General features: G+C 42.6%; 1 protein-coding gene across 8 annotated transcripts in view; it reads right to left on the bottom strand.

Moving 5' to 3' along the window:
* Positions 1 to 13,512, bottom strand: part of LOC144770438 (uncharacterized) — a 776,993-nt gene that overhangs the window by 428,076 nt on the left and 335,405 nt on the right. For all 8 annotated transcript variants that reach the window (XM_078654952.1, XM_078654949.1, XM_078654950.1 and 5 more), the window contains one exon: positions 12,544 to 12,774. In XM_078654952.1, coding sequence (XP_078511078.1) covers positions 12,544 to 12,774 — 231 coding nt within the window. The remainder of the gene's footprint in view (positions 1 to 12,543; positions 12,775 to 13,512) is intronic.

Genomic DNA, 13,512 nt, shown 5'->3' on the forward strand with positions numbered 1-13,512 from the left:
ATATTTAGAAAATGTCACAGATCAAATACGGGTGTCAGACCTGCATGGTAGGTTGGTAGATGCCCTAGGTCCTTTATTAAGTAAAATCCACAAAGAAAGGAAGCTAGATAAATTTGAAAAGACCGGCAATGGTGAACCTTGGTATAATGATTGCCGAGGTGCGAAGTATGAGCTAATTAAAGCCATCAAGGGCAATGATATAGAACATACAAGGGTGAAAAGGCGCATATATAAACAGACACTTGAGAATGCGAAAAGAGTATGGGATGAGGAGGTTTGGGCAGACCTATTGCGGGCAGCTAAGGGAAAGGACCAGGCTGGATTCTGGAATTTAATAGCCAAAGGTATCAGGTCAGGTAGAGTCCAAAGGGATCGTTTTTTAGATGAAGACACCTGGGTGAATCATTTTTCGGCCCTTTATTCCGAATCTAATTGTAATAGTTTCAAAGTAACAGAGGATATGATTATTACAGCAAAGGCAGCTAACTTGAATTTCACACTAAAGGAAACAAACTTAGTTTTAGAAACAGTCAAATCGGGTAAAGCATCAGGCCCGCAAAAAAACGGAAGCATCGGGGTTCTATTCGGTAAAGACAGTAGCTTACGCATATAAAATTCAGCATCCCCTTCAGTTGTGAACGCCAGACATTTCTGGACGTTGAGGTCTTTCCACAAGAACACAAGTTGACAACGACCCTGTACAGAAAACAGACTGACAAAAATACAATACTCCATTATCGGATCTTTCACCCTCAAAGTCTGAAAGCTAACTTACCATAAAGTCAACTACTACGAATAAGACGCAATTGTTCTAGAAAAGAAGACTTTATGGCACACACTGAAATGCTATGCAACCAACTGAGAACTAGGGGTTACCCTAAAAAAATGTTTAAGCACGCCACAGAACGTGCATGGTACACACCCAGGGAGGAATTATTATCTAAGAGAAACAAACAACCTCTAGAGAAATTGGTATGTATGTCAACATATGGTCCACACACGAACAAATTCAGAGCAATAATTTTAAGGAATTGGCACCTTATTTCTAATTTAGAGATGCCTATGGAAAAACCAGTGTTTGCTCTCAAAAAGAACAAAAGTATAGGCCAATAAGTCATATGAGCAGACTTGGGGATACCTAAAGCCAAAAGAGACCTACACTCCTTATGGAATCTGAAACCTGTGGAAGGGCATCACAAGTGTGGTACCTGCACATCATGTGCCAGTACAGTTGAAGGATCAGTGTTTGAATTTAACTCCATCAAATGGACCCATAAAGAGTTTACAAATTGTAAAAGCCAACACGTAGCATATGCCATAATATTTCCATTCCCCAAACTATATATTGGAAAGACTAGTCAACAAGTCAATCAAAGACTATCACAACATCGTTCTAGAATCAAACAAAAGGTGCTGACTGCTCCAATGGTGCAACATTTTGTAGAAAAGAACCATACAGAAAAATATTTAAAGTGGACAGTGCTTTCTGGCATCAAAATTCCCCTGCGGGTAGGAGATGCAGAGACTATCTTGCTGAAAAGAGAGGCATATTTAATTTTGAGATTCAATTGTGTGACCGAAGGATTGAAAGAAATGCCTGAATTACAACAAATAATCAGATGAGTCCCGTGTCCTGATTTCCCATTCTGACCAATAATGACTCTCAGCAGACAACCAAAATTACGGCATTAACTTACTGCTCCAAACCATGAACTATATTTCAAGTGCGTCTTGCTTCCCTCCTTTCTGCCTACAATTATGAGCAGAATAGATGCATTCTAGAGTTTTTCACATCACGCGGCACCAACGTAGATGCGACTACAAGTCCCACAGTTCATGCACACACATGCATCACATCAAACAATAGGTGACTACATCCATCATTTCCTGAATACGCGTTTGAAATCACACAGCGTTGCAGAACATTCACTGAGTTCACAGGAGACGGGTGAAGTAAAGCATTGGTTGCAATTACATGGAGAAATAAAAGGTAGGACCGTTGAGAAATAGCTATGTTAACACGTGCTCGGTGAGATGACGTTAAAATCAGAAACCCACTATTCATTTATCCCACATAGATTGAACCAGCACACGAAGCCATAACGCAGATGCGAACCGGCTCGGAAACAAACATGAAATATTGAAGATTGACAAAAACACTGTCTATCTGCATTTTCAAGTAAGTCTCAGAAATTATAGCAACTCCGAAACGCAGAAATGTGATACCAAAATACCTAATGAAGTCATTTATCTCGCACAATAGATAACGTCATCCTTACTCGACCAACACTTAAAAACCTGTAGAATAAACACTACCCAGGAATAAACGTGACTGCTTCAAACCAGAATGGAACACAGTAAGTTCCTTATTGCCATATTATATAATTCAACCACAATGACATGTAAATACAGCCGACCCTCATAATTTGAGACAATTGTTTTGTCTCGTTTCAACATTTAGGACTACAAGGTGTTATGGGATAATGCCCAAGTACTGGATAACGATACAAAGAGTCTACAAAAGATAAAGGTAACCATACTTAATGGTACAGATAGAGTGAGACAGATAGAAAAAAGAAGGTCCCCCCATTTATTTCATTTTGCACTTCTTTCTGGCAGGTACACAGTCCAGCCCTGATTATAAAACCCCGTCAAATCAACACCGGGTTTTAGAATCGCGTCGGCTTTCTCCCATTAAATAATATATGGCACAGACTCACAAAGGGTTATCAAACCAATAGTGTGCATTCTAGTGGTGCACACTTAATGTAAAGCGATATTCCCCGGAAGGTATCCCTTGTGAGCACAGTCCTATCACACACAAAAAAGAACTGGTGTACTGTTGTTATGAAATGTCATATATATTGTTTATTATATTATTGTTTTGAATTTCTTTCACACTTTTTGTATATCAATTGTCATTATTCATTGAAAATGTGTTTATCAAACTAAATGTTATGTAGTGTGTCAAACTTGGATATATTGAATATTCAAAATGTGCAAAAAATATATGGTGTAATATATATAAACAAAATAAGTGCCTAAGAATTGGTTTAATTTAGGCACTGAGTCTGCCAAAATAAAATTAGCAAGACGAAACCGAGACCAGGTATTTGCTTTTTTGATTAATAGATGATGTCCTACCTGGTCCCGTAAGGACAAGACCCCCCCTTGATTTAAAGAAAGATTAATTATGTCATGTCTTCCTGCTGCTATTTGGGACACTGAACACTGAAGCAATAAACGTTATAGTCCAATGGACTATGGGAAGTATCTACTTCTTGGAATAGATGAATGTTCCCATTTTCCAGCTGTACAACTGGTATTATCTATGTCTGTGTTGGACTTGGCCCTCTCTGCAGGGTCATCCCCAAAGTTATTGCCTTCACCCTCCTGTTTTTCTAAACCACTTTTGTTGGCTTTTAGGACAATGCACTTTACCACTATTAACCAGTGCTAAAGTGCTTGTGCTCTCCCCTTTAAGCATGGTAAAATTGGCTTACATCCAATTGGTACATTTAATTCACTTGTAAGTGTCTAGTAAAGTTGTACTACATGTATCCAGGGCCTGTAAATTAAATGCTACTTGTGGGCCTTCAGCACTAACTGTGTCACCCACTTAGGTAACCTCTAACCATGTCCCAGGTCTGCCATCACAGCCTGTGTGTTCAGTTTAAGCTGCAATTTCGACCTGGTAAAATAATCATTTTGGCAGGCCTAAAGCTTCCTTTTCAATACATATGGGCCACCCTCTAGGGTAAGCCCTAAACAGCACATAGTGCATTGTATTTAAAAAGTAGGACATGTACCTTTCAGTTTTAGAAGTCCTGGTAGTGAAAATCTCTTCATTTTGTTTTCATTCCTGCAAGTCTTACCTCTCCTTCAGGGTAACCTTTGGTTTCCTTATCACATTTAATAAGTGCTAACTTTCAATTAGGAACAGGTCGGAATGCTGAGTTTGGCGTCAAAATAATTATAATTAAAGCCCCTCTATAATGAAAAAGTGGTATTTTAAGTCACAAATCTGAAAATGCCACTTTTAGAAAGTTGCCATTTTCTTGCCCCGCGCATTTGGCGACTCCTTCCTGTATCCTGGGTCACATGACTAGAGGTAGCAACCAGCTGTGCTTTGTTTATTGCTCCCAGACAGTGAGACAAAGGAGAATATGTGGTAGCAGGGTGGACAATCCCTGACTTGATAACGAGGAGGTGCTGTCACCTACCACACTTGCACATCACAAAGGTTCTGCTCAGCACACTAACAAAGAGTTTTGACAATAGTCATTTGTGATCCTAGCCAATCTGGGGCCAGGGCAGGAGGCAGGAAATTCCAAGCATCTCTGGGTAAACGTCCAAAATGTTCTCCTACCCTAATGTGGGTACCAGGTACAACTATTTGACTCTCAGCCCCAACTCTTCAGTACAATTCTGGACCTATGGATAGTACAGAAGAAGGCCCACTGTGCTGCTTTGCTGTCAGAAGGACTGCCGCTCTGCTGCCCTTCTGATCTGCTGCCTGCTGTTCCTTTCCCTGTTAGCTGAGAAGGAAGACTGGACCTACACTCTTCATCCCAAACTGAAGTGACTAGAAGTGTCAGCCAGCGACCTCCTGGTCTGAGCTACAAGACCTAGCCTGGCAGTTTGGGCTGGGCTGCTCCTAGTGGAGCAGGTTCAACACTGATTTACATTTGGCTGGAGCCATACTGAGGTGGCATTTTGTGCAAAATAACAATGTACTGGGATGCAGAAAGGCTAATTACCAGAGGCTAAGATTAATTTGAGCATTCCATCCATTCCTTTATTTGTATATTTCAGGCAAGCCCAAACCGACAAGTGAAAGGAACCTATTGCCATGGGACTCTGTTGTAACCTCAATGGTATTTCCCCTTGTTCACCCCTCCCCTTCCCTCCTGCCCATTTGGTATGCCCCTTTGGAATGTTGGTGTGAAGGCAGTGATAGAACGTTGGCAGCTTCTATGTGAACCCAGGCACAGCCAGCTTAGGGTGCGTCTTTCATACTTAATAAAGAAGTTAATATTAAAGCAGACTGCGTTGGTCTACTTACTTCACGTGGCGACGAGGACGAAATAGCTGTGGTAGGGACAGCGGCGCACTCCTCCCTGTGGCTTTCCTGCTGGCTGGTGACCTGTGGCGTAGTTTGGTCAATTGGGTGCTCACAAACGGTGAGGTCTTCACACCTTGAAAGTCAAGTTTCCATGGACGACATCAGGGCGAGAATTCTGTTCCACTTCAGACGTCTTCTCTAGCCTACAAAGGTGGTGGCGGAGGATGGAGGTGTCTTGAGGTCGATCAGGAGGCATCACGCCTCGAGCGTGAGGTGGTGGCAGTTCCCGCTGGACATCCACGTAGTCTCCGGGCGCTATCAGATCCTGACTACGGGCAGCTGAAGAGGTGAGACGTCTGGTTGAGAGGCGTTCTGCAGGTGATTTCTGTCACACAGCTTTCGCGCTCTCAGTGTCAACGGAGGTGTGTGGAAACGTGATTGTGGTCGGAGGCCCCAAATGTTTGACCAGCGTATGAGGGACATTCATTGCTTCAGCGAGGTGTGAGAATGCCTGAAGAGTGGAATTCGCACGCTCCGAGGAAGTCTCTGCCGGCGCGCTGACTGACTTTGTGATCTGTACTTCAGTCAGCTGTTTTCCTGAAGCGACGAAGGGTATTTGGAGTTGGAGTGTCCAAAGGTCGTCTCCTCTTCAGAGCGTTATCTGGAGAGGGTGATGATTTGTAATTTGTGCACTCTGGGGCATCTTTGCCAGCACGCTGACTGACTTTGGGTTCGTGTTTCCAGTCAGCTGTGTTCGCTCCAGTGGATACAGGTGCAATAGCGTGTTTGGATCACAAGAGGGCAGTCTTGCTCTACTCAGACGCCCGTGCTCATTAATGTATGACTGAAACTCATCGTTTCCTTTGAGGCCCCACGAGCATGAACTATCGTTTTGTCAAGTATAAGTTGTGGTGCAAAGAAGCAGTTATGGAATGTAACGATACTCACGCTGATGGGCACAGCTCTTCCTTATTTACAGCCTGTCAAATGTATTAACAGTTTGTGAGTGCCTTGCACAAAAGAAGATTACCAGGGTGTCAATGGGCACGGATTTTACATTTGCAAGTTGCTGACAGGCACAGCTTTATATTTAAAAAAAAAAATTAGTACTTATATAGCATGTCTTCAGATTTAACTTCCAGTATTTAATTATCAGGTTGTCATCAGTTTAGTGCGTAAGTCACGCAGTGTTCCTTCTAGTTGTAACCCTGTGTTTCTGGTCTACCACTTTCAGCATATTTATTTGCTGACTTATCAAGATTTCCCTCAGGTTATTGTTCCTGGTTTCCTCTCATTTGATATATTTTCCACCTGACATGGCAGGGGCAGGCATGAATCAACCACACCCATTTTTGAATGATCAAGGGGAGCCAGATATACCATGGAAGAGGTGGGAAGGTATTTTTAAATCGTACCTTATAGCTATAGGAGGAGGGAATTTTTCTAACGTAAGGAAACAACACATCTTATTGCATAATTTAGGTATAGAGGGAAGGAAATTTTTTGAAGATATCACAGGAAGGTCAGTGGAGGATGAAGTGCCTGTGGAAGAAGGTGGGGGTGATGTATATGAGTACACATTGAGAAAACTTGAAAATCATTTCAAGATTAAAGTTAACGTGGTACTAGAGAGACATACGTTTTATAAAAGAGTGCAAAAGAAAGAGGAAAAAGTGTCATCCTATATTGCTGTTCTTAGAGGTATGTCTGCAACTTGCGAATTCGGAGGTCTTACAGATTCCATGATAAGGGACCAGTTAGTCAGGTGTACCAATGACCAGAAGGTACAAGAGGAGCTCCTTACGAGTAATCCTGACTTGGAAGAGGCTATTAGCATAGCTAAAGGTCTGGAGCACACAGCTATGTGTGTGAAAGAAATGAGAATCTCTGATACTGTTAAGGATAAAGGAGAGTCTAAAGGGTCCATTAGTGAAGAGGTTGTGTGCAAGGTGGGAGTGAAAAACAAGCAGGAAAATAAGAAGAAAAGTGAAAGTTTCCAGTGCTTCAGGTGCGGCAGCGGAAATCATTTAGCCAATAGTTGGAAATGTCCTGCTAGAAACATGTTGTGTAGGAAGTGTAACAGAAGGGGACATTTCTCCAAAGTATGCAATGTCTTTGGTCCAAAAGTACATTGGGTGGAGAGTCCTGAGGAAGAGATTGAAGAAGGTAAAAGCTTCATTTTTCAGATCAAGGAGTCAGAGGCTGAAGAAGAAACTCAATACCCCACATGTGATGTGAGCTTAGATGGTCAAAGTATTACTATGTACGCGGATTCTTGCTCACCATTCACGTTAGTTGATGAGGGGGATTTTGGAAAAATATTTCCCAGTGGGTTCGCGGAGATAGAAAAGCCAGACATTAATCCTGCAGGGTGCAATAAGGGGAGCATACCTTTAGTGGGCATGGCAAGAATGAGAATAACATTCAAAGACAGACACACGGTGGGGAAAGTCTATATAACAAAACAAGGTTCGTGTTTACTGGGGTGGAGACACCAGAGGGAATTAGGTATTATTTTAGATCCTAACCACAAGGAGCAAGTGTTATTGATTGAACCATCTGTGATAGGTACCAGCTTATTAGACGAATTTGCAGATGTATTTAATGACAAATTGGGGTTGTTAAAGAAGTACATGCATAGAAATGTTCTTAAGGAAGGGGCTGTACCAGTGGTTCACAAAACCTGTTCCATTCCCTTGATGATGAGGGAGCCATTAAGAAAGGAAATTGAGAAGTTGAAAGGGCAGGGTGTCATTGAAGAAATAGAGAGCTCAGCATGGTTGGCGCCCATTGTCATCACGACTAAGGATGGGGGGGGCGGAGCATAAGATCATGTGTGGATTTGAGATCCCTTAACTCAAACATTCAAGTTGATAGACATCCTGTTCCGAGGATAAATGAAATGTTGAGCACTATTGAGGGAGCAAAATTTTTCAGTGTACTAGATTTATCCTCAGCATATTACCAGATAAAATTGCATCCAGATTCACAACATCTTACTGCGTTCACTACTCCTTTTTGAAACTTTAAATTTCTGAGGATGCCGTTCGGACTCACATCGGCAGCCTCAGCCTTTCAGAGGGTGATGCAGCATGTGTTACAGGATTGTAAGAAAACTCTATGTTTTCAGGATGACATCCTGGTTAATGATTCAAGTGAAAGTGAACACAACCTGAATGCGAGGAATGTACTTAAAGAACTAAGAAAGGTTGGATTCACGACAAAAAGGAGTAAATGTAAGATAGGGGTATCCTCAGAGGATTATCTCGGACATACAATTTCTGAAGAGGGAATAAAGCCTAAAATAGACTTGGTGGAGGCAGTAAAAAGAGCTCCTGTCCCAACTAACAAGGAGGAAATCCTAGCGTTCCTGGGTCTTGCAGAGTTCATGTCAAAGTACATTAAGGATTTTGCTATGATTTCTCAACCACTAAGAGATCACATAAAGAAAGATGTGGAATTTACATGGGGAGAGAACCAAGAGAAGGCTCTGGGAATGATAAAGGAATCCATCATTTTGGCGCCTTATATTGGCAAGTTTAAAGCAGAAAAAGACACTATAATAACAACCGATGCAAGTGCGAAAGGTATTGGTGCCACCCTGGCACAAAGGCAAGGGACGAAAACAAACATTGTGGCTTTCGCGTCTAGAGCACTCACAGGCGCTGAACTGAATTATTCCACAGTGGAAAAAGAAGCTCTAGCAGTGTATTGAGCTGTTAAACCTTTCAGTTTTTATGTATGGGGTATTCCTTTTGAAATTCACACTGATCACAAACCCCTCCTGTCAATGCTCAGTAAAAAAGAGGTAGAAAACATGACGCCCAGGATTGCTAGGTGGTCAATTGGTCTTCAAGGCTATAATTATGTGATGGTACACGTTCCGGGACAACCAGAATAGAGTTGCAGATTTTTTATCGAGGGCTCCTATCCAAGCGGGAGCTAAGGGGAACGAAGTAGTGGACCAAATATTAGAAATAGTTGCACCTGCCATCGATAGAGAACTTTGGAAAGAGAGTGTGGGTAAAGACAATGTAATTAATGAAGATAAGAAATGCATAATCGAAGGATGGCCTGACAATTGTAAAGATCTCTCAGGGATTGTGCAACCGTTCAGGAATGTGAAAGATGAACTGTCTATTGTGGGGGATAATTTGTATAAAGTAGGGAGAATTGTTCCTCCAGAATGTTTGCAAGATAAAATAATTGACATCACTCATGAGGGACATTTAGGCAGAAGTCTATGCAAGGCGAGACTGAGATCCGAATATTGGTTTCCGAGAATGGACCAGATGATGGAAGAGAAGGTCAAGGAGTGCTATGCTTGTAGCCTGAGTGACAAAACCAAAATTGTTAGAAAGTCCCCTCTAAGCCCAGTGCAGGTCCCCGAGACACCCTGGGACAAGCTAGGATTTGACATTACAGGACCTATACATGTTATGGGATCATTTGATTGGTATCTTTTGGTGATGGTAGACTATTATTCCAACTGGGTCTACTGCAAATTTGTACGTAACATCAACACCAAGGCCATCATAGAGTTCCTTAAGGACATTTTCACAAAGGAAGGCATTCCATCTACTATGGTGACAGATAATGGGGTACAGTTAGTATCTGAGGAAATGAGAGAATTTCTTAAAGACTTGGCTGTAAACCACATACGCACACCTCTTTACTGTCCTAAGGCCAAAGGGAAAGTAGAAAGGGTTAACAGAATGTTGAAGGAGTGTATACAATTGGCTGTCAGGTCTGGGAAAAGAGTGGAAGTGGCCATTAGAGACATGCTATGGGCATATCACACCACTCCCTGTCTCAGTACTGGTTATTCCCCTTTTGAACTGTTAAGAGGAAGGAAAGCAAGCTCTAAAGTCTCTCCCAACTGGCTGTGTCCTAAAGAGCCGGTAGTGGTAGACGGGGAGGAGTTTGAGAGGAAGGTCAGGACTCGTCAAGAGAAATACAAAAAGTGGTATGATCAAAAGTGGGGCACCAAGGAGAAGGAATTCAGACCGGGCCAGATGGTTCACATAAGGAAACCTGTAGGTCTAGGTAGAAAATGAGACAAGTTCTTTGCCCCAGGAAGGATTAAAGAGGTTGGAAAAAAAGTGGTCACTATGGAGGATGGAAAAAGGTGGAGTATGGACAGAGTGAGCTCTGGGGTCTCTGGAGTCACAGATGACAGCAGAGGGGTTACTAGAAGAGATGTCAGAGAGAGGTTGCATGAGGGGCAAGTAGAGGAGTCATCCTTGAGAAGAGGGTTTAGGATACGACAAACCCCACGTTGGCATAGAGAATATTATACAGAGTAACTTGTTTGCCTCTTCTTCATATGTGTTCTTTATTTCTGAACAATGCGTTCTCTTTTCCCTTAGGAAGGAAGAGGTGTTGTAACCTCAATGGTATTTCCCCTTGTTCACCCCTCCCCTTCCCGCCTGCCCATTTGGTATGCCCCTTTGGAATGTTGGTGTGAAGGCAGTGATAGAACGTTGGCAGCTTCTATGTGAACCCAGGCACAGCCAGCTTAGGGTGCGTCTTTCATACTTAATAAAGAAGTTAATATTAAAGCAGTCTGCGTTGGTCTACTTACTTCAGACTCCAACTGCTGACCAGCTGATCTAAGACTCCCATCACGCACACCAAGATCCTTGTGATCATCATCGGTGGCAAGCTCAACATGACCACACAGGTCAATGCTGTGACAGCCTCATGTCTCCTCACCCTACAGATGCTGAGGTAAACCTTCAAATGGAATTACTGAGGGCAATAATTGGATTAGAATATTTTATTTATTTATTTATTTTGTTTCATTTTAGGTATTTGAAATAGTTCCAAATGAAGCTACAGGGAGCTCCAGAGAACTTAAAGGAGAACATTGTATTGCAGAAGGGGCACATCATACATGAGATGCTACATACAGAACAAAACTGCATGTGTTGTACAGTTGATCCAGATAATGCAAAGCAGGAAGTATTGTGATGGCAACATATATTTGATACAGTGTTTGACTGTAGCCTGTGTAGCTAATTTCACACATATTTGCAATTAGGACATAGAGAGATAAATCTATTTGCCCAAGATCACATTTTATTTAGTAGTGAACCAATGCCAGATTTACAACCCAGATCGTCAGGATGCAGCATAAGGGGCAGGTTTACAAGCTCCATGAGAGACTTTTGCACCGCCGTTGTGTCACTTTTGTGATGCAGGGCAGACAAAAGAATGCAGGCAATTTACAACATGATGCATCTAGTGAGATGTGTCACGTTGTAAAGCTCTACGTCACATTATACCTGCGTCAGGAATAATGTATGCGGGGTGGGCGTTCCCACGCAGGAAAGCCTTGTAGAAGTGACACAGTGAAATCTCACTTTCACTACGCCACTTCTAGGGTGCCACTGCGTCAAAACCTTCTGCCTGCTTGAGGCAGGCGTCAGGAGTGACGCAGCACAATGAGTATATGCCTCCCCATGTATTGCTGGAGTTGTGTTGTGCTTGCGACACAATTCCAGCAATGTGTGACTTTTGGGCCAACAGATGCGTCAGAAATTCTGACGCATCTGTCAATCCTTACGCCATGGTGCGCCATACTGTAAATATGGTGCATCCATGGTGCGCAAGGGTATCGCAGTCTGGCACAGGGAAACTGCTGCATCCCTACAGATGCGTCAGTTTCTTGTAAATCTGCCCTTAGGATGTTGTAAATTGGCTGCATTGTTTCCGCCGCCGCTGACACAACAGCGGCGCAAAAGTATTGCAAGGTGCTTGCAAATCGGCCCCTAAGAGTTCAGTCTTCTCCATGACAATATATATAATACCAAAAGCAAATGACGAAGCGCCCCATTTAGAAGCTGGTGGTAATTGGGATTGCCTGTCTATCAACCTCTCAGTTCCCTTGACTCACTTAAAATCTGTGAAACGGCCTAGGTACTGATGGCTGAGCCTCTGCTAGCAATGTCATTGATAATTTCTAGCTGGTGGCTCATCTGCTACAGAGTACCTGGCTGTTCAGTGACTGACAGCGTGGCATTTTTAGCAAACGCCTTTCAATGCTTATTTTCTTGTCCTCGAACCCAATACAAACCACAGCGGATGAGAAAAGAATGCACTATAGAAATTCCACCCACCTCTTCAGCGATATTTATTTCTTTGTGATTAAAAAACAAACTCTTGCATTTGGACTTGCACGTGAAAAAAATATAGAGCAGCTGCTGTTACATGACAGCCCGCTGGCACAGAATCCAGGCAGTAAAGGTAAGTATCTCTAAAAAATGTTGGGCGGGGCCTCCACCCACCAATTAGATTGGTGGGCTGTCCACTAAGGGCAAAATGAGCTACTAAGCCCATTTAAGTGAGCATTGTCGATATAGGTGTCCACTAGACAACTCTAGTGATAATGCTCTACAGCAATGGCAGGTACTTGAACAGTTTGCAGAAAAACACCCAGAAACTTAGGATACCAAAATTGAAGCTTTTTATACTACCTTTCCTCATGTAGAGGAGGCACCTTGTTGGGTCCTCAGGATTCGTAGCTCCAATGTTCCGTGCTTGTTGTAAAAAGTTCCAGCAGTTTTTGTGGCCAAGGTTTCTGCTGATCTCATCCAGATTAATTCCATGTTCAAGTCTCATTTTTGTTTTTAATGTTCTTAGCTTCATTGTGCGATACCAGAGGGTTCCGAGATAAGAGGACAGTAGCTTGCAGAGTTCAAGACGCACTGCAGAGCAAATAGAGAGTGACATATTTTAGTTGGCTATTTTTTGCAGCACATTGAGAAGCTGCAAATCAAATACTCAGGGCCTGATTCACAAAGGTACTTATGACTCAAAGTTATGAGTGAGTAGTTTCCACACTCAGGGCAGGATCTCCGTATTCGGGGCGGAATCTCCGCACTTCAGTGCTCAGTGCTGTGGTACTCATACTCCCGGCCGTCATAAATCCTAGTGGGCGTGTGCTCATGACGGCCGGGAGCCGTCAGAACTCCACCCTCTGATTAATTCTCCCGCACAGGTAGGGAATTAACAGCGCGTGGGCGGAGCGGCAACGTTCTGACGGCTCCCGGTCGTCATGAGCACACGCCTACCGTGACTCATGAGCACCGAAGGAGTTAAATTACACGTTTTCTTCTTATTTTTGTGGACAATGATGAAAACATTATTTACATTTTTTCAACCACAATTTAACCAGAATGCATTAAGACTGTGGTCTGATGTTTGAACTGCATTATATTTACCAGAGAAAGTTAGCAGGAAGGCATGAAGTGCATGAATGCAATTTCACTTTGGACAAATATCTTTTTGGGCTGATGAAGCAAGAGGAAAAATGTGTTAATGCACAAGCAAAATTATTGGTTGTTTGCTAATGAGTGGAAAAAAACAAATGCATGTGTATGTATTCAGTTTTGTGCAGTACGAGCTTTTAAACTGTAAAAAATATATTTTTGGTATCTAATTTC

Source organism: Lissotriton helveticus, chromosome 7 (genome assembly GCF_964261635.1).
Source record: "Lissotriton helveticus chromosome 7, aLisHel1.1, whole genome shotgun sequence".
Lineage (NCBI taxonomy): Eukaryota > Metazoa > Chordata > Amphibia > Caudata > Salamandridae > Lissotriton > Lissotriton helveticus.